Here is a 21,770-nt window from a genome sequence, read left to right on the forward strand (position 1 = left end):
TTCCCTTCTGTTTCATCTCTCTCCTCCTCTGCGGTTTCCCACTCTTTGGGGAGGGGCAAGATTTCCTGCTCAGAAGTTGGTTGGTTTCTGGGAGGAGTCAGAAGATCTGGTTCAGGACTTGAACCAGCTGGTCTGCCACCTGATACAAGGAGGTGAAATCCAGGTCAAGGAAGACCTTGTGCTGGGACCAAGGTTGCAGCCAGGAGACTCCCAGGAGAGGAGCCCTAAAGGGAAGCCGGAGTAGGCCAGTCTTGGACGCAAGCATCAGGGTTCCCCAGAGGACAGAGGACCTCCTGAGGCAGCCCCAGGGCATGAATGATTGGAAGTGGTCCTGGTTGCCCTGGAGACTTATCCATTCCTATTGTTAGCTTTAAACATGCCAGAGGCACACCAGGCAGAATCCCTGTCCCACCTTTAGCGCTTGCTCTCAGATTCTTGGCTTTGCCTCAAAGAAAAGTATTGAAACAAGAATTGAACAGATTTTCCCCTCCCACAAAGAGACTCCAGTGATTCAGTGTTCTCTGTGTAAGAGTTAAGAAGTCTTTTCCATCAAAGTTATAGCTTAGATATTAACTCCCCCTGTCTCCTGGCAGGTAATTAACAATCTAATAAGTAACCAGAAGTGTAAACATTCCTGAAGAAGAGGTCGTTTGTCCCACTCCCCTACAGACATCCAGTCTCCTTCCTTATAGCCTGCCTTTCTCTGCTTAGACATTGGCGCCAGACTGTGAAGCCATGCCCTTCAGACAATCGGGGTGCAGTAACTCCTCAGGGAATAGATCAGTGATGGCAAACCTTTTGAGCTCGGCGTGTCAGCATTTTGAAAAACCCTAACTAAACTCTGGTGCCATGTCACATATAGAAATTTTTAAAAAAATATATTTTATTGATTTTTTACAGAGAGGAAGGGAGAGGGATAGAGAGTTAGAAACATGGATGAGAGAGAAACATCGATCAGCTGCCTCCTGCACACCCCCTATTTGGGATGTGCCCGCAACCAAGGTACATGCCCTTGACCAGAATCGAACCTGGGACCCTTGAGTCCGCAGGCCGACGCTCTATCCACTGAGCCAAACCAGTTAGGGCTATAGAAATTTTTTGATTTTTGCAACCATAGTAAAACAAAGACTTATATTTTTGATATTTATTTTATATATTTAAATGCCATTTAACAAAGAAAAATCAACCAAAAAAATGAGTTCGCGTGCACCTCTGACATGCATGTCATAGGTTCACCATCACTGGAATAGATAAAAATAGGAGTGGAATCCTCATTGTGTGTGCCTGCCCGCCCTATTGTTGCTAATGGCAGCGCACCCTTTTGCGCAAAAGTAAGTCTGCCTTGCTGACCCATTTTCGAGTGTTTGTCTCATTCCCCCAACACCATTGAAGAGCATTTCTACACATTTCTCAATTATAAACCCCTTAAGCAATAACCTAGGTGACTTATAAACCATTAGGGTGATCTCATCAACAGGAGCATGGATGGTAGAGGGGAGACAGGCACCTGCAAGAGGATCCAGGTAGGAACAATAATTCCAGCCTGATTTACACCGATTAGTGATGGAGCATCATACCCAATTCAGAGGCTTTCATTCTTTTGGACTAAGGCAGTGGTCGGCAAACTAAGGCTCTCGAGCCACATGCGGCTCTTTGGCCCCTTGAGTGTGGCTCTTCCACAAAATACCGCGTGTGGGCGCGCACGTACAGTGCGATTGAAACTTCGTGGCCCATGCGCAGAGGTCGGTTTTCAGCCTGGGTGAGTCTATTTTGAAGAAGTGGCGTTAGAAGAAGTGGGGGGTGTTGGTCAGTCCGGCGACTGGAGACGTGGCGCAGGCGGGCCGCGGGATACGCAGCGCGGGGGAGGAACATTGTTTTGAGGTACGTTCACTGAGGTCGACCCCTTCCAACTCTCCCATCCACACTCATCTATCTGAAACAAGTATACAAGACGAGTGTGGATGGGAGAGTTGGAAGGGGTCGACCTCAGCAAACGTACCTCAATCAGATTGAGGACGTTTTTAGCAAAGGCCAGCTTAGGAGTACCCTAATTAAGTTAATAACAATGTACCTACCTATATAGTTTAAGTTTAAAAAATTTGGCTCTCAAAAGAAATTTCAATCGTTGTACTGTTGATATTTGGCTCTGTTGACTAATGAGTTTGCTGACCACTGGACTAAGGCATAGATAACAGTGTGTCAACAAAGAGGTCATTCTCTTCATCCATTTATGTATTCACCATTCAACAAAGAGTTGATGAGCACCTAGTCCATGCCAGGCACTGGCATAGGAGCCGGGAATAGAGTGATGAGCCAAACTAAGCATAGCTCTGCCTTGACGGTGAGTATAATTGATGTGGTTGCACACTGGTCTCTCTGAGATTTGGGGACTTCAATGCAGAGGAAGGGTTGAAGTTGTTGGGTGCTAATGTCTCCTTTGGAGCAGCATCACTGGACAGACTTTAGATGGTCATCTTTCTGTTTCTTAGTCAAAAAGGGACATTGGTTCTTCCAATGACCCTTCTGCTCATACAGACAGTCCTCGGGTTATGTTGGTCGGTCCGTGGTTATGTTGCCATCTTTCATTTATTTATAGAAAAAAAAAGTTCCGTCATTTCGACGTATGTACATATGTGCTTTATGTTTTTTATTATTTATTTATTTAGCACAAGTAAAGGTCGGGAATTGTTATCTTTCTTTTAATTTTTTTTTTTTTTACTGTTTCACTGCATTACTGCTGTGTATGTGCTCCATGTGAGTGATGTAGGTGCTTATGTAGGTGGGTTCTGACTTAGGGCGAAAATCTCGTTATGTCGCACCGTAGGAACGGATCTCCGACGTAACCCGAGGACCTACTGTATTATCTACAAGTGTATTTACCTATAGACTTCCAATTCTCAGAGGATAGACCTTCTAGTCTTGTTTTCTTTTCAGAAGCCAGTTGTCTTTTCTGGAGATTTCTAGCTCATTTACTTTCTGAGGCTCTCTGAAAATGTCCACCCACATATTGAATATTTTCTAAACAGTTCATTTTGGATTTCAGTTATTTTTTTCTCATTAAATCCTTTTATTCATTTTGAGCCCATAAGAATAAAAAGGAAAAAAACCAACAAAACAAAGCAATAATGAAAAAGAAAAGCCTCCTTAACTTCAACTATTGTTCTACTCCAGAATATTCTTTTAAAATTTCTTGAAATTTGTTTTTATTTTTATTTAGTTTATGATTTTGAATCTTTATTCAATGTAACTTTTTAAAAAAGGCTTCTGGAAGTGTCTTTTGTACTGTATTTTAATTTTTTTCTTGCTCTCTGAAGACCCTGTTTTCTTCATTTGACACAGATGAGTTATCACAATGTTTTTTTTCTTACCCTTCTGGCTTTATTTTTTTTCTCCAGTTGAAGGACTAACAACTGAACTTGTACTAATCTGTAGTTCAGAACAATAATTATCTAATAAAATCTTGAGTTATGTAACAGATTTCTACCTGGCTTCCTGCGGATTAGGAAAATCCTTAATTATAACTCTTAATATGGCTCTATCTAGACCAAGGTTTAAATTTAACTTCTTTTTTAAAAACAATTCTATTTATTTGGACTAAAAACATCAGTAACAGCAAAACAAACAAACAAACAAAAACCAAAGAATGGTTCATTCAACTTCTTTAGAGCTGCCTTCTGATTTTGCAATTTTATATTGTGATTGTTCCCCCCCCCCCCCACCCCCACCCCCAGTAAAACTCTGAAAAATGAGTGGCTCACATCAAAGGTCAGGTAAAGATGAGTGGAAAGAGAGAGAAATTAAATTAGGGTTGGTTTCAGAGTCTTTGAAAAGACCATGCTGGAGTTCAAATTTTGTTTTTTAAACCTCAGCATACTAGCTAAAGAAGCAAACTTGACTTTTTAGATTTCTGGGGTTCCTCTTAAATGTATTCATTTATTCTGGGGTTCCTTATAAATGAATTAATTTGTTGATTTTGACATGCCAAAAGTTCTCCATAATGGCCATTGTTATTCTAAATAAAATGCTTTTTATCAAAGTAAGTGCAAGAGTTAGGCTTACAGTGAGACTTTATATGGAAATCAGGAGTTTTTCCAAGAGGAAGTTGGGGTTGTGACACAGGAGAACCCAAGAGAGGCAATTTAGTGAGAGTGTGTGCCTGCAAATGGTATCTTGGGTTCCCTTTATAAGCAAAAGTTAGGAGTGGGCCATGCAGTTAATGACCTGACAATCTGACCCTGGCATGCAGACTAAAAGTAATCTGCCACACATGGACCAGACAGTGCCCACATGAGTGTTCTGTAGAACCTAAAGCCAAGTTTGACCAATTGCCCTTTCCCAAACTGTAATGGACCTCCTGCCATTACACCTTAGGACCAGTTTGGACTAGATCGGTGACTTATTGGGCCATTCCATATGAAATACGCCCTTATTCATCTATGAGAAACAATGTATTCCAGAACAAAACAAAAACACATATAATGAGACTTTTTAATATAGACAAATAAAAGCAAAAGAAAAGTGAGCACCAGGAGAAGAAGCAGTTGAATGGCAAAAATAGTTGTCAAATGGTACACCTCCAAAACAAAAGGTCTAATATACAGAATTACATCTATTCATTCAATGATCTACTTTCCACACCAAATATCAAATGACCTTATACGAACACCTAGGTATAATGAACCAGAATGCACATCTGAAACTAAAATTTCCAATTACTTTATACAAAGATTAAGGGCTAAGAATTTTATACAATGACCTGCTTGGTTAAAAATCATCGAAATGGTGAGAACTCAATGAAATTAGCTGGAACTCAGTAAGTACATTGCTGATTTTTGGGAAGCATGGAGTTCAGGGAGTGGTGTCCTTCCTGAGACCTAAGTGGGCTGACATCATTTATGGAAGCATTTACTTGTTGATGGCTGGTACTCTGAAATTTATTTATGTGTGAGTTAGTTCCTGGTTGGCTGACCCTCAGGGATATCACTGATTGATTGGCTTATAAAAGTGTCTTAACTGAGGTGAGCTGTCATTGATTGAGCCAAGGGGTTTAAAACTAATTCTGGGTACAATGATTATAGAGCAATCAAACTTTCCCCAAGAATGTGGTAACTTTTTAATATTCTCACAGTTGATTCTTACTATTTGTTTTCACTAGAACATAGTGCAAATTGGCATCTGATAAAACATAAAATAATATGTTTATTTATGTTCATAGATAAGAGTTCCGTGGAGTTTTGTACTGAGCAAGGTGACCAATAAGTGTTTCATTATGACAAAGTTTGAGAACCATTAGGTTCAGCCACTAGGTTTAGGCATTTTCTAAGAGGCAAGAGTATTAGTTAGATAAATTTAATCAGGAAATAGTTTATTTGGGGGATTAAATTCATTACTTTTAATAGTCATCTAGCAAGAAGGAAAATCTTTGTCAGCATGCTGAGAAAAAGAGCAAAGAGGCATTGGAAACAGAGAAGAAGGGATGGTGGGTTCTAGAGAAGCAACCCTTATTTGGTGGTTGTTCTAAACAGAATCCTAGCATCTTATAATTGGATGGGACCTCAGAGGCCATATGACGAACATCCCTCCAAGTTCAGAAATTTCCTCTCCATGTTATACCATCCCTGGCACATGATGTTTAACTTCTGCTTGGGTGCCTTTAGTAATGAGGCTCTTACTATACATCACAAGACAAGCTGTTGTTTGGAAATGCTCTGATTTCTCAATGACCTAAGATCTGTTTCCTTGCTAGTCCTAGTTCAAGCCACATATAATAAGTCCATTTGATTGTATTTCATTGGACCAATAGGGCAGCCCTTCAACTATTTGAACGCAATTGCTAAGTGACACTACTGTCACTTATTCTCTTCTCTAATGATTTGATTCTTCTGTATGTAAGAGGGGTTCTGGACTGTTATCTGTCCAGGTCACTCTAATCAAAGCATTTTTGTCTTAAATTATAGCAACAACAACAATTACAATAACTGTCATTGGTTGAAAGATTACTACAGTTGACCCTTGAACAATATGGATTTGAACTGCATGGATCTAGTGAGAGAGAGAGCAACATCATTGTGAGAGAAACATCATTCGGTTGTCTTCTATATGTGCCCAAACCAGGGTTGGAACCGGCAATCTAGGTATGTGCCCTGACTGGGAATCGAACCCGCAACTTTTTTTGGTGTACAGGATGATGCTCCAATTAATTTAGCCACCTGTCCAGGGCCGAGAACGTCTTCAATAAATACTTATACATTTTCCAATCCGTGGTTGGGAGTCCACAGACTTGGAGGGCCTACTGTATGCATTTATCTACGCTATTTTATATAGGGGGGTTGAACATTCCCAGATTTTGGCATTCACTAGGGGAGGAGGGTAGCTGGAACCAATCCCCCATGGATAATGAAAGTAGTTAAGTTTTGGGGAAGTCAAAAATTACACGTGGATTTTCGACTGTAACAGAAGTCAGTGCCTCTAACATTGTTCAAGGGTTCGCTGTATATGCCAGGTACTCTCTAAGCACTTCACTCATTTAATTTGCAAAATTATGCCACGAGGAAGGAACTATTTTATAGGTGAGAAAATAGTTTACGTAACTTGAGGTAGGCAGTTAATAAGTAACTTACTTGTTCCAGGCCTTAGAGCTCACAAGTAGGGAGTCAGATTGCAAATCCAAGCGCTCAGGCAGTGGGACTTAACTTCTCTTGTTTCCCACCTGCGGACTGCCAAGTGAAACAAAACCACCTCCTCTTCCCTCTTCCTGGACAGTCTGCTTTCACCAATAAGGTGTTGCCTTGTTTTGGCAGCCCTGGCACCAGCTCTTGTTGGCTCATACTGGACTTGTAATTGGTGAAGATACCTATGTCTTTTTCCACATGATCTGCTGCTAGAATAAGCCTTCACAATTCCGTGAGCATGCAACTGGTTTTTCTGGACCGAAATTCTGCGCTGAATCTCCTTCCCTATTTAGCTTCAATCAGTTAGGTTCACTGCATGAAGAAAGAACAGTCTGGCAGCGGATCAGTTTGGGGGGAATGTCCTAAGGGGTGGTTTCAGCTGCTGAGAGCTGGACACAGTGGTGGCTAAATGGGAGGAGGAATAATTAACATAAAAGGAGAGGCACTTGGGTAGACCAACTGGGAGAATAAGATTGGACGTTTAAGGTGAGGCTATGTCTTAATATAGGGATGAGGTTCCCAATTTGGAAACGGAGAGAACAGGGGTGCCACTGATATTCTTTTCTTCCTTTAAACATATCTCTTTCCCCTCGATTATTCTCACCGCGTTCTGGTTGTTCTTTTGTTTGGCGCGATAAGGATACATTTCAGGGAGAGATGACATTTGATCAGGGCCAGGAACCCTGGGTAGAATTTGAGCTGGCAGAAATACAATGGTGGGGTGTGTGAGAGGGGTGGTGGTGGAGAGGGTCTGATCAGAGGCAAAGACAGGAGCCATTGGGATGTTTGGCAAAAACGCATCGCTATTGATGGCGAGTGACGTGTCTGTACCTGGCTCAGGCAGGAGACACATTAAAATCGCAAGGAGAGTGGCATCAAGCCCATGTCCCTCATTACTTCTTTAAGAGTCATTGTTCAAAATTTCCTTTGCTGAGCCCTATAGACAGACACACGGAATTAATTATTACCACAAAGCAAGCTTGGTCCCAGAGGAAGAGGACTCAGATCTGTGACAACGGGTCTTTTGTCCTTCTAACCGCAGGGTCTCTTACTGCAATTTGCGTTTCTAGGGAGGAAGGCTGGGTAGAACTAGACATCCAATTAGGGGTTCTTGGGAGCTTGCCTTCCCTGGTTTCCTACCAGCTGGCTGGTTCCCCCTCCCCTCCCCCTCTCCTTCCTTCTCTCCCTCTTTCTCTTGCTAACATATGGTTAGGAAGAAAGAGGTATCAACCATAGGAGCCTGTGGTGCACAGGTGAGAAATGGCAAATGCACTTTCTGTCCCAGAACTGATCAGTATCTCCCATTCATGTCCCCTAGCTCAGAAGCTGATCTTCTGCTCTTAAAATGCCAAGTCTGGTGGGACTTAGGGAAGTTTCTCGCTTCCCACTGCCAACGTGAGACAAAACCAAATCCTCAACCGACTGAGAAGCATGGGACGTGAATACCAGAGTTCCCAGCAGGGCAGGGAGGGTAGCCTGAACTGCAGGACGCTGGGCTCTGCAGGGCTCACTCTGGGAGACCCCTCACCTGCATGCCCACCCCCCTCTGCTGCCCGCCCACCCAGGGAACCATGCCCCCCCCCCCCCCCAGGAATCAGACACAGATATAGTACAAAATGTTTTCATTTTCAAAATGCAAAATAATGGTCATTGTAAAAATAATAACAATAACAATAATAATATAAAAAGCATCTCTCCTCCTTCGGCCCCAGTGCAAAATGACAGGTGCACTCAGCTCAAAGACACGTGGCTTTGGACATGCCATCCCTCCGCAGTGCTGCACGGCAGCAAACCCACCCCAAACTCCTTTTGGTGAAATCTGTGAGCTCCTTCAGTTCTAGCAGGCAGCGGCTTCTCCGAGGTCCACACAGCTCAGGACTCCTGCGCTCCCCTGCTGGAATCAGCGTCGGTCTCCGTCTCCGTCTCCGTCTCTCTCTTTCTCGCTCGCTCTCTTTCTTTCTCCTCTCGCCCACCCTCTGCGGGGCTCCCACAGTTTCTAGGAGGCGTGCTGCCGGTTGGAGAGGGCCCGGCTGCAGAGGGTGGCTTCGTGCTGCTTGCCTTTCTCGGGCAGGGCCTGTGTCTGCAGGGCCTGGCGCTCCCGGGCGGCCCGCAGCTCGGCCACGGCGGCCTCCTCGTCCCGCAGGCGGCTGGCGGCCGTGAAGGGGCTGCACACAGTCTCCACCAGGACCAGCACCACGCCGAACAGGGCCAGCACGCCGCCCAGCACGTACACCTTCACCAGCCTCCGGCTGGGCTTCTGGGCGATCATCTCCTTGACCAGAGGAATCAGCTCCTGCATCGTCTCCATGCCGGCTCTCCGGGACAGAAGGGACCTGGGGAGGAGCGGAGCAGAAGGGGGGCCGTTAGTCCCCGAGGGATGGCTCGCTCCGGTGGCCGCAGCATCCTCCCCGAGCCCCAGAGGGAGGCCCCCGCGCCCCGCCGCGCCCAGCCCAGCCGGCTCACCTGATCCGCACAGCGAGCTCCTAGGAGGCAGCGCGAGCTGGGCAGTGAGCGCGTCCGTCCGCCCGTCCGGCCGGCTCCGCGTTCTCCTCCTCTGTGGCCGCTGCGGCTCGTCCAGCTGGAGACTCCACAGCTGACACCTCGTCGGTGTCCCGCGGTCGCTTAAATCTTCCTCCTGGACCCGCCTCCAGGGCTCCCTGGGTTGGGGCCAGCGCCGGGGCGCGCGCTTGCCAGAGAGGCGGAGGAGGGGCGGGGAGAGCCGGAAGGGGGGCCGGGGGGAGGAGCGGGGCAGGGAGGGGGTGGGGCGGCCACGAGCTGTGCACGCCGGGGCCGTGTGAACCGGGGCCTGGGAGGGGGAGACGGCGCCAGGGTGCAGGGGAGGGCAGACCTGCACGTGGGAGGTCCTGCTCCAGGTGCGTGCAAGGGTGAGAACCCGAGCCCCGAGGTAACTGCGTGCACTTGCCACCCGACTCTCTCTGGGCGGTGTGGGTGGGTGCACAGCGTCCCTGGTCCCTGGCAGCCTGAGAAGGACCCCTAAGGAGGACATCTGGGGTTCTACCTGAGAGGAAAAAGCACTCGTTTTTATCCAGAAGGGTTGTCATCTTCCCACAGTTGGGGGGATTGTAGGGGAAAAGGCAAGGGGGAGGGATGGGGTACAGAACAGAGCAGGTGTCCAGGCTCTGCCTAAGGCCTTGTGCGCGGATACCACCGTTTCTGTCTGGCCTGACTGGTTTTATTCACAGGTGCTTGCATTGTGAGGGTCACCTGAGAGGTAACTTACTCATTGAGGGTGCCCTGTTAGCACAGGTGGTGTCTGTGTGTGTGTGTGTGTGTGTGCCTGCAGGTGTTTGTGTATGTATTTCTGTGTATCAGGGAACTGCCATTTAAATCCAAATCGTCCCCTTTCCCCAGTGAGAAGTGAAGTTGGGGGTTGGGGGAGAGGGAGATGGAAGAGGGGTTTGTGTAAAAGTTAGCCTGCAGGTCTGGAATGTTAGCATTTCATGCTGTCCTCGAAAGTTATTTGCCACTTCCCTGGATCTGTGGGTGCAACTACCGTGCCAGCTCAGCTCACCATAGTTTAGGGGAGAAGAGTGAGAGTAGAGTTTGGTAAGAAGGTCAAGAATGGAGAGTACTCTTGGAAGTGTGAGGATGGTTGGACTGATTGTGACTAGGATTAAACATCATCGTGTGTGTGTGTGTGTGTGTGTGTGTGTGTGGCGGGGAGGGGGTGGAGGGGTGAGGGAGTAGGGGTACATAGGGGGGTTCTGATTTAGCTTTGTTCTCCATATGCCAGAGTCAGCAAGTGAGGAAAAGGAGAAACTGGTAGGCCAAAGGGCTTTAAACTAGGAAAGGGAGAGGGCAGGGGGAGGAAGGGGGAAATCGGAGTGGCCAGAAAATTGCAAAGGTCAGTGATGCAATCTTGCAACAGCCTGTCACAATCATTCAAGCTAAGCCCCACAGGGAGGGATAGGAGGAAGAGCTGTTTCTGGGATAAAAAATTTGAGTCTCTGAAAAATTTAACAGTAATCTCTCTTGGAGGAGAGGATAAGGCAGTTTCCCAGACAATTTAGTTAAAAATAACTACTTTTTGCCTGGGCTATTCATAGTTCAGGAGATATATTGGTTTGTGCAGATTGGTCAAGGTTACCTAAATAGCTAATTTAACATTATACCTTTTTGTCTGTACACAGTGGTCAAGGTGACAATGGTCCTAATTGGGATTATTTCTGGGAAGATTGTATCCCCTGCTTATTATCCTTTTAACCTTGTCAGGCAGGAAAATTCTAGAACAAGGAGAGATTGATATCATTCTTGGCATTTTCTTTGAATCTCTAATAACTGGCAGAAATGATTTGTAGGCTTTCCCAAGATCTGTGAGTGTCACAAACATGGTGGCTTTTGGGAGAACGTGTTACGTGCATCTTAATATCAGGGCCTTTACCTGGTTTCTGCTCTGAAGGTGAGTCAGCCCAGCGATGAACCCAAAACTCTGAAATTAACATGTCAGTATTTCCGGTGTTTCTGTAACTCGAAGGACGCAAACCACATGTCCTTCAAGGTCAGCAGACTGTAATTTATCTGGGGTTCCCCTTTCTTGTGATTTCTGGTGGCAGGGCACATCGTCACCTCACATGAGTTCTTTTCCTCTCTGATAATCTGACTTCAACCCCCAGACCTCACCAGCTTGCTGGCCAGGGCTGGGCAGAGAGGGCGGCAGGTGGCATGCTATGGGGTTGCCCGTGGAGTTGGTGTTCTGATTTAGGTGTTAGCTGGGGCTGAGAGAGAGAGATGAAGGGAATACAAGGCCGAGGAATCCACGATCACCCCCTAGCTAGGAATTGCTGACACAGCTCCTCTGTCCGGGTGGGGAAAGAGAACCCAGCCTCTAGGGTGGGGGATTAGGTAGGGCTTAGGAAACTAAGCCCATGCGTTAAAGCACTGATGTCACTTTAGAGGTGGAAAGTCTTGTGTTGCAACACGCAGGTCAGTCACAGGTTATTGCTGTGAAGGTCTGAGCAGCCTTGGTGACCAACTGTCCCTCTTTGCCCAGGACTGAGGGGTTTCCCCAAGATGCATGACGTACAGTGCTGAAACTGGGGCTGTTCCGGGCTGTCAGGAACAGCTGGTCACCCTACCCTTGAGTCTACCCCAATATTTAATTCTTGACATTTCTAGGAAGACAAAGAAGGCTAGTTTAAAATTTATTTTGCTTTCCAAATCCCTTTCTTCCAAACATTATGGTACCCAGAGCCACCTGCAGAGAAATCAATAAAAAGGGGTAACGTGTAGTCCAAGGGGGAAGTAGGGAAGAGAAGAGAGCTGTCCCTACAACTGTGCCTTGGAGACTGAAGGAGCAGGGGACAGAGGTCTTTTGGGTGGTTGGTTACGTATGGACCTCAATCATTAGTAGCATTATTTTGTTATCCCATCATCCCATCACCCAATGCCCTGCTTTATTCTTCTCAGTAGCCCTTAGTACTGACTTTATATAGATATGATGATTGATTTGCTTTTTGTATTGTCTTCCATATCCTTTGGAAAATGAGCTTCATAAGGACCAGGACTTTGTTTATTTCTTCCCTGGGTCTCCAGGGCCCAGTATATTTCTTGGTACAAAGTAGATGCTTAATAGGTAACTATGGGATTAATGAATGTCATTCCCACTGGACTGTGAAGCCTGGTGTGTGGGGAACCATGTTTTTTAAGTTTGCATGCAGTAAGGTTTTTAGCGGATGTTCAAAGAAGCATTCAGCCATTTTTTTTTTTGGCGGGCGGGGGGGGGGGGGGGTGCGGGGGGGGGGGGCCGAGTTTGTTGTTAGTCCCCTCCTCTCAAATCGATCTCAAACATGACCACCAAATAAATCTTCCTAAATTACATTTTATTCTTCATTGCCTGTGTAAAGCCTGGGGTGATTTCTCACGCACATGATGAATTTCTGGATTCTGCATGTTGAATTTCTTGGAATCCAGGACTTCTATGATCTGATCTTCTCTACCCATCTAACTTTCTCCCCTGCTCATCTCCAACAAGAACCCTTAGCTCCACAGGTGGGCTTGTCACAGCCAAAGAAGTAACTCGTTTGCATTGTTGCTGCCTCACCTTGGCTTATACTCTTCTTCCTCCCTGGAATGCTGTTCCTTTTCTATTCTGTCTTCCCTCTTTCAATTCATTTGCTCCAAGAAGCCACCACCGCCTGTGCCAGCACACCCTGACCACTCCTTTCTGTGAACTGTAGCTGCCTTTGTGTCTTGTACTGCACAGGTTGGCACTTCGTTGTGAACTGTGCCATGCAGTTCTCCATTGTTTCCCATGGGCTTGCCCTGGATCTGTGTAAAACCAGATCTTTGTACCCTTCATGGTGCTAACATATAATAGGGGCCCAATCAATGCTAGTTTCCCAGACCTGGAAGTCAGTACTGGGATAGAGACTGCAAAATGATCAGTGAAGACTCTCTTGGGAAGTTATTTTGGGCACATTGGCTTGTCCTTAGGGTTATAATTACCCAAGCCCTGGCAACTTGGCTTAGTTCCCTCCACTCTGGGTTCCTCACCTTTCACTTGCACTCCCAGCTTAGTGTCTGACGTGGCAGCGATTGGCTCACTCTCGGGCACCCCTCCAACCTGCTCCTGGGACACCAGGGCCTTGTTAAATCAACTCTGAGGAACAGACCCTTCATAGACATTTTGCTTTGTCCCTCATGACTTCTGGTCACGCAGAGCCACCAGCTGCCAGTGCATGCAGATGTGCTGGGAGCCGTGGGTAGCCATGGGCACCGTGCTGCCCACATACCACATCTGAATTGCAGCGCTATACTTTACAGATTGCAACCAGCACAGGGGACTTCCCCCAAGCTCCAATATTAGCTGGACTTGAGAGTACAGGGATCTGGAGCCAAACAGACTTGGTTTCGTTTAAGTCTTGGCTCCTCTTCCCAGGGTCTGACCTTGGAAAAGTGACTTCACTTCTCTAGCCTCCATTTTCCTATCTGTAAAGTGAGAGTGATGGTAGCCCCTATAAGATGGGGTGTGGTGAGGCTTGAGTGAGCTAGACCACTGTAAAGGGCTTAGTGGTCTGGCACCAATGAAGCAATCAATACGTTATTGATTCAGTTATTATTCTTTTATTATTTGGTTGTCTTTACCTCCTGCTCCATGTCAGCAGTTCCCATGGTCCTTTAAGGTCCAAAAACCTTTGTTGAAGCTAGCTATGTATTCAATACTGTGTTAAGTATAGTTACAAAAACAGAATACAAAATTGTCCTTGCCCCAAAGTAGCTCATATTCCTGTTGAGGACACAGACATTAGATAAGTTGGTACATTATACCAGGATAAGCACAATAATGGAAATATATACCAGGTACACAAAGAATAGAGTGAGAAATACATTGATTCAATTCAGGAAGGAGGTAATCAAAGAAGGCCTAAGAGTGGATGATGACTGAGCAGCTTAGGGTATTAAAGGATGGATAGTGTTCACCAGGGAACTCTAGGGTAGAGTGGGGGCCAGGGTTGGGAGGTTGGAATGAGAAAGGACTGCATATGAAAATGGGAGGATGCGTGAGAAAGCATTGCATGGTCCAGGAGAAGTGAGGCAAGATTGGTGTTAGAGCATAAAGTATGGGTTTCGAGAAATGGGGGAAATGAAGCAGTGGTAGGCAGGAGCCAAATATTGAACAATTACATGAATGATCAACTGCCTATGCCATACCTAGCAACTGCTGACCACTCCCTTTGCCTAGGAACACCTTCTCCTTTGCTTCCAGGATATCATAGTCTCCTAGTTTCCCTCCTGCCCTATTCTGGACACTCAGTTCTTTTTCTCACTTTTGCTTTTTATACAACTTATAAATGTCAGCATTTCTCAGGACTCAGTGTTGGGGCCTCTTTTCTTACTCTACACGCTCCTTTAGGTGATTTAGTTTTCTCCCAAGGCTCCCATTACTGCCTCAATGCAGATGACATACAAACCTGAGCTCTAGCCCTGTGTCCCCTGTCTGTGCTGCATCTCCACTTGGATATCTTGCAGGTATCAAGCTTACCTTGTCTAAAGCCAAATTCAACATTTCTACCCCTTAAACTTGCACCGCCATCTTTTTATTTTAGGCTTCATTGTCTTCCTAGTAGCTCAGGCCCTAAGCCTGGGAGTCATCCTTTATTCTTCTCCCTCTCTGTCACCTGTCAGGTAAACAATCACCAAGACTTGTCATTCTACCTCTTAAGTATCTCTCGATTTTATTTCCTTTCTATGCCAGTAAGGAAGTGAATTATTCTGCAACGACATCAGCTTGAAGGAAGACCCCAAGAACCAGATGAGGATGCAACTCACCAGACAACTTGATTTATTAGCTTCATGAGACCCCGAGGCGCTGTGCCAGACGTCTGACTACAGAAGTGTGAGTTAATGAGTGCATTTTGTTCTATTGTTTGTAGTAATTTGCTACATAGCGATTGAGAACTAATATAAGCTGCATGCTAGGAGCTCCTGCTGGGTTGACAGGAAAAAACCCATTCGAACTTGACAAAGCCCTTGCTGGTTTGGCTCAGTAGATAGAGCGTCAGCCTGTGGACCAAAGGGTCCCGGGTTCGATTCCAGTCATGGTCATGTACCTTGGTTGCAGGCTCCTCCCTGGCCCAGGCCCTGGTTAGGGCTTGTGCAGGAGGCAATCAATCAGTATATTTCTCTCACATCGACGTTTCTCTCTGACTTTCCTTCTCTCTTCCACTCTCGCTACAAATCAATGGGAAAATATCCTTGGATGAGGATTAACAAAACAACAACAACAACAACAAAAACTTGACAAAGACTAGGAAGACTAACCAGGATGGGAAGAACCTGGCTTAGATTCTGTGGTCCATCGTCACCTTGAACTCTCTTGACTTTCTCTGTTTCTTTTGTTTTTACCCAGAAAGACTTAACCATGGTTGGAGTCAGTCAGCTATCTGTTCTATATCAATCTATACCCAAGAAGTTTATTATTGCTGGAGTAAATTACCCATTCAGGCTGACTGTATTTTCTGTGAATTTAAGACCACAAATCTCAAATGGGCAATCTGCTATAATTTATTGTGTTACCCAAGTCACTTATCTTTATTCCTCTCTGAAAAGACAGCTCATGACCTAGTGAAATAGAAAGAATCAGACAGGAGCTACTTAATTTTCCAACCACCAAATCTATCTGCTCTCCTTTCTGTCACATTACCAGGGAGGAAGCATTCCTGATTATTTCTATAAAGAACTGCCCCTCCATCTAATCCAGGCTCATCTAATTAAGGTTTTGGGAGTCCATGAATAACTCAGGTTGCTTTAGGCTACAAGTAAGAAAATCTAATTCAAAATGATTAAATAATAAGAAAAATATATGATTTCACTTAAGCAGGGATTTCAGGATCAATTAATTCGGTAGTGTAACATTATCAAGAACCTGGGTTCTTTCCATCTTTGCAATCTTATATCCCCAGCATGGAGATTTATTATAGTCTTCACATTCTGATTCCAAGATAGTTGCCACAGTGCCAGGCATTTCATTCAATATGACAACATCCAGTGAAAGGAGAGAGGATGTTCTTTCTCTTTTATTGCCAAAGAAAGCTTGCCTAGAATCCTTCCAGAGACTTCCTTTCATGGCCAGAACTGGGATGAATGCCCATCCCTAAGACTACTTGAAGGAAAGGATTACTATCTTAAGCTTAGACCAGTAGTCTCGAAGGTTGTCCTTGGGAATAGCGGCAGCAACATCATCTGAGAACTTGGGAGAAATGGAGACTTTGGGTATGGATTTTGGGTAGGGAGTGAACGTCCTGCCATATCTCTCCCCTTTCCTAAGTAATTATTTTCTCTTTTCATTATAGTATTCTGTTAGCATACAAACATACTCTAATATATAAATTTTTAAAATATATTTTTACTGATTTCAGAAAGGGGAGAGGGAGAGAGAGAGAGAAACATCAATGATGAGAGAGAATCATTGATCGGCTGACTCCTGCACACCCCCTACTGGGGATTGAGCCTGCAACTTGGGCATGTGCCCTTGACCGGAATTGAATCCAGGACCCTTCAGTCCTCAGGCCGACACTCTATCCATTGAGCCAAAACAGGGAGGGCATACTCTAATATCTTAAAAAGTCTAGTCCACGAAAAAAAAAAAAGTCTAGTCCATGACCCCAAATCACTATCCAGCTGTTGCATGGTTTTTTGCTCCTCTTCATAACTAAAACTATTTATTATCAGTTGTCTACAATCACTGTAACAGTTTCTTCATCAGCCATTCACTCTTTTACCCATTGCCATATGGTTTCCATTCCCACCACCCCACCAAAATCTAATAGGCTGCAGGCTGTCTATTGATTGAAGTGATTTTTCGCATCCAACAGATATAACCCTTTCTTCCTTTTTATTTTTGCTTATTGCTTTAGGGACACTGCACTCCACTATTTTTCATCCTACCATATTAGTTTCTTCTCTCTAGGTCTCCTTTGTTACAACTTACCCTCTTTCAGTCAGTGGTTCTCAGCCTTGAAAGCACATTAGAATCATTGGGGAGCTTTTTAAATTTCTGAAAACCAGGTAATACTAAGAGCAGTGAAATCAGAAAGCCCTCTAAGCAGGATGCAGACATCAGTAATATTTATTTTATTTTTTTCATTATTTTTTAAAATAATGTTTCCATTGATTTTTAGAGAGAGTAGCAGAGAGAGGGAAAGACAGAGAGAAAGAACGATGTGAGAGAAACACATCGATTGGTTGCCTCCTGCACGAAGCCTGACCAGGGTCCGGGCCGGGAGGGACCTGCAACCGAGGCATGTGCCCTTGATCAGAATCAAACGTAGAACCCTTCGATCTGCAGGCTGACGCTCTATACACGGAGCCAAATTGGCTAGGGCAATATTTAAAAGTCTAAAGGTGATTCCAATGTGCAGCCAAGTTTGAGAATCACTGCTCTTAGTGTTGGGGCACCCTGGGTCTACCATGATCCCTCCCCTCTGACTACATTATTTCCCTAGGTCAGTGGTTCTCAGCCCTGCTCCACTTCAGTCATCCGGGGAGCTTTTATAAAAGACTGTTTTATAAATTCATCTTGGGAGTTCCCCAAGATGAACCGGCTCTGAATCCCTGGGGTGATTCTAATGTGTAGCCAGAATGGTGAACCACTTCCTAGATGATTTCCTGCAGTCCCATGGTGTGAGGCTCAGTGCTGTCCTATAGAAATCTCAGCAATGCCGAAACCGGTTTGGCTCAGTGGATAGAGCGTCGGCCTGCGGACTGAAAGGTCCCAGGTTCGATTCCAGTCAAGGGCATGTACCTGGGTTGCGGACACATCCCCAGTGGGAGGTGTGCAGGAGGCAGGTGATCGATGTTTCTCTCTCATCGATGTTTCTAACTCTCTATCTCTCTCCCTTCCTCTCTGTAAGAAATCAATAAAATATATTTAAAAAAAGAAGAAATCTCAGCAATGATGAAAACGTTATATACCTGCATTGTCCAATATGGGAGCCACTAGCTACCTGTGGCTATTGAACATTTGAAATGTAGCTTACGTGACTGATAAATTGAATTGATAATTTAATTAATTTTAATAAATCTAAATTTAAATTAAATCACCCTATAATTGTGGCTAGTGGCTACTGTATTAGACAGCACAGCTCTATACGATAATGACTCTGAAGTTTGTTTCTTTCTCATGAGCTTCAGGCTTACATATTAAGCTGCCTAATAGGTAGCTCTTCTTAGATAGCTAATGGCTGTCTTTAACTTAATACATACAAAAAAAGTCTTTAATTTTTTTCCTTTACAAAAATTCTTATTCCTTTCTTAGTCTTATCCCTCTTGGTAAATGGCATCACTTCCCATCCAATTCAGAAAGTCCCAATCATGGAAACCATCTTTTATTCCATTAAAAAAAAAATTCTCACCCGAGGACATGCTTAGAGAGAGGAAGGGAGAGAAAGAGAAACATTTCTATACATTCCCCAACTGGTATTTGCCCTGACCGGGAATCTAACCAGCAACCTTGTGGTGCCAGGACAATGCTCAACCAACTGAGCTACTGCGGCCGGGTTTATTCCCTTCTTTTCTTCACCTTTCTCAGCCAATTTGTCAGAAAGTCCTGTTTGTTCTACTTCCAAATATATAATTTAACTTTATCCATTTCTCTCCATTTTCATTGCATCCAACCTGGGCCAAGCTGTCATCATTGCTCACATAGAATGGTCAAAGCTAAAGCCATTGCATCCCTAGTGCTTTCTAATGTATGTATTAATTTCTTAATCTTATGAACAACTCTACCCAGTGGGTAAATTATTATTTCTGGTTTTCAGATGGGAAAACTGAGGAATAGAAAGCTTAAGTAATGTGTCTCAGATCACACCACTAGTCAGTGGTTGTGTGATCTGTTAGTTTTCCCTTGCCCTAACGATCTATACTAAAAAATCAATATCTATTTATTGAGCACTTACTATGTGCAAACACTGGGTTATGCACTTCATTAGGGAATAAAAAGAGTGAGCAAGAGTTGTCCTTATTGTCAAAGAGTTTGCAATCCAGGTTTGGGGACAAATCACAAATTAACTAAAAGTTGCAAAACTTTTTTGTCAAGTTGAGACAGAAGGGATTCACACAGCAAAACTGAACTGATTGCTAATTGAATGGTAAAGGTAAGTTCTGCTGCTGGTGTTTGGGAAGAATTGACAGAGAACAGCAGAGTAGCAGCACTGGCCCAGGAACCTGAAGCAAGTCTTGGATTTAGGACTTAGCCAAGGACACCGAGGTGAAGAGGGCAGCGCAGACAGAGCCAGATGACTCAATTCCAAGTGTGGTCAAGGGGACGGCATAGCTGGATCAGAGCACTTGAGTGAAGGAGGCTGTGTGTTAGGGCCAGAAACACAGCTTTCCTCAGCAGGATTATGGGTGCCTGGCTGTGGACTCTGGACTTTAATCATCTGGAGATAATGGAGTGTGTACAGGTCAAAGTGCATTCTTTTTAAAAAATATATATTTTACTGATTTTTTACAGAGAGGAAGGGAGAGGGATAGAGAGCTAGAAACATCGATGAGAGAGAAACAGCGATCAGCTGCCTCCTGCACACCCCCTACTGGGGATGTGCCCGCAACCAAGGTACATGCCCTTGACCAGAATCGAATCTGGGACCCTTCAGTCCGCAGGCTGACGCTCTATCCACTGAGCCAAACCGGTTAGGGCTCAAAGTGCATTCTGAATGCAACTTAGCTAATGGAGCAGCAGGCCAAAGCTAACAAGACAATACGTCATACGTAAAAGTGCAAGGGATTTGAGTGTTTCTACATGTGTGCCTGTGTGTAAGGGTGCATGTGCATGTCCGCCTTAAGAATAGCTCCAAGTTAAGAAGGGGCAACCTGTTTTAGCAGTATTTGACTCAAAAAAGACAGAGGTGTTAATGCATCTATAAGCTCAGGATGGGTCTGTGGTGTGCTCTGGCTGGGAAAAGCCTCCTGTCATCAGTCCACAGCAGCAGGAATAGAGTCTCCAGAACAAAAGTCCTCTTGGCTACTATTTCCTTCCCTCAAGTCCACAAAAAGGACTGCTTTAGCCCGGCTGGTGTGGCTCAGTGGTTGAGCTTAGATCTATGAACCAGGAGGTTACGGTTTGAATCCAGCCAGGGCATATACCCAGGGTTGTCGGCTCAATCCCCAGTAGGGGGTGTGCAGGAGGCAGCCGATCAATGATTCTCTCTAATCATTGATGTTTCTATCGCTCTCTCCCTTCCTCTCTGAAATCAATAATAACATATTAATAATAATAAAAAAGAGGACTGCTTTACTAAGATGGCTAACATTCATACAGGAGCTTCCTGAGTTCCTGCCTATGGGAGAGTTCTATTCTCATGTGCTGTTTCCATCCAGGTTTTTCTTGGACTCGGAGCCAGCTTCACTTTCTCAAATCATTATGCATCTTCACGCAGAGCTTGCTGAGCCATTTGGGGTGACACTTTTAAAACTCGCCTGGGAGAAAAAAGTATCGGTGACCAACCAAGTGACCGAGCATTCGTCTGGGACTGAAGGGTGTCCTGGGACATGGAACTTTCAGAGCTTAAACAAGGAGAGTCCTGGCAAACTAGAATGGTTGGTCACCCTGCAACAAACCGGAATTGTCTCCTTGAAGATTTGCCCTGACCCCGCAGTGGTTTTTCCCTTAAAACTGGAGTGGCATGTATGTCTCATAGATATTTACCCTCCGGGTGCAACTTGCAGAGATCTCATTGTCTCTGTTTCCAAAGTTTTCCAGAAGGGCAAACTTGTGATGTTTCAGGTTTTGCAAACTAAACCCTTCACCATGGCCCCAGGAAAAGAAAGTGCCTTCTCTCTGTAGCCCTCACTTCACATTTGCTGGACAACGGCCCCAAGTTAAGTAACAAACCTGCAACCAAAGAAGAGCTTTGACTCTTATCTTAAGCAGGTGTGGACTCCCGAAGCCATAAAACTATGTCCCTCTTATGCTTGAAGCCAGCTCGCTCCTCTGTCCTCTGTTTGTAAACAGCCCCTACCCCCACCTTCTGTCCTTCCCTGTTCAGAAAGGCCAGAAGCATGGCCTTTCTTTGGCAGCTCAGTCTTCCCCTCGAGTTCCCTGTTTTTCTTTCTGGCCCAGGTCATGGCTCCTGGGAGTCTGCAGCTTTATGGGACAGAGTGGAATGCAGAAAGCACAGATTCTCAGGTTGGGATCTGGGGCCCCCTGAGGGGAGTTGGAGAGGAGCAGCCCAGCTGCTCACTGCCCGGTGAGTGAGCTATAAAACATCTGTGATACTTGCTTTTTGTTAGAACAACTGTAAAGGCTGCTGATCATGGCCCCAAACACCTTTGTGTGGCACACACACTTGGGGACAGGCACCCATTATAGAGCAGCACCTGGCCAGGCATTTGCTGAGAGGTTTACACGCGTTGTTTCCTTTCATCTTTACAAGGACCCATGAGGTCGATGGTTAACTGTTCCCAGTAGAGGCAACTTGCTTTGCTCCTCCACGGTCAGACGGTCAGAACTGGTGAGTGTAAAACCAGACTTGAAGCTTCACCTCTCTCACGGTAAAGTCCAGGCTTTTAACTGCTGTCCTAAACCCCTAGTCCCTGAGAACAGCATCCTAGAGCTGGAGGGGGCTTTAGGGCAGCTTG

General features: G+C 45.1%; 2 protein-coding genes across 4 annotated transcripts in view; one reads left to right on the forward strand and one right to left on the reverse strand.

Moving 5' to 3' along the window:
- Positions 1-8,276: 8,276 nt before the first annotated feature.
- G0S2 (G0/G1 switch 2) lies at positions 8,277-9,292 on the reverse strand. Its single transcript, XM_070395719.1, has 2 exons — positions 9,135-9,292; positions 8,277-9,004 (listed from the first exon to the last, which is right to left on the reverse strand). Exon 2 carries the CDS (start codon positions 8,977-8,979, stop codon positions 8,668-8,670), a length of 312 nt encoding a protein of 103 aa, XP_070251820.1. The 5' UTR covers positions 8,980-9,004; positions 9,135-9,292; the 3' UTR covers positions 8,277-8,667.
- Positions 9,293-9,528: 236 nt separating this feature from the next.
- The window catches only part of LAMB3 (laminin subunit beta 3), a 53,742-nt gene continuing 41,500 nt past the window's right edge, over positions 9,529-21,770 (forward strand). The window contains exons 1-4 of one of the 3 annotated variants that reach the window (XM_070397007.1): positions 9,529-9,544; positions 14,887-15,027; positions 20,511-21,379; positions 21,566-21,643. The gene's annotated coding sequence lies outside the window, so the exon portion shown is untranslated. Of the gene's footprint in view, positions 9,545-11,073; positions 11,092-12,584; positions 12,681-14,886; positions 15,028-20,510; positions 21,380-21,565; positions 21,644-21,770 lie in introns of those variants that run through there. The other 2 variants (XM_070397009.1, XM_070397008.1) reach the window with 2 other exon arrangements.

The sequence above is a fragment of the Myotis yumanensis genome, unplaced genomic scaffold (genome assembly GCF_028538775.1).
Source record: "Myotis yumanensis isolate MYYU_CA2020_CCGP unplaced genomic scaffold, mMyoYum1.0.hap1 SCAF_17, whole genome shotgun sequence".
In the NCBI taxonomy this organism is placed as follows: domain Eukaryota; kingdom Metazoa; phylum Chordata; class Mammalia; order Chiroptera; family Vespertilionidae; genus Myotis; species Myotis yumanensis.

Coding starts and splice junctions, on each gene's coding strand:
- G0S2 (XM_070395719.1), bottom strand. CDS start 8,979: ATGGAGACGATGCAGGAGCTGATTCCTCTGGTCAAGGAGATGATCGCC.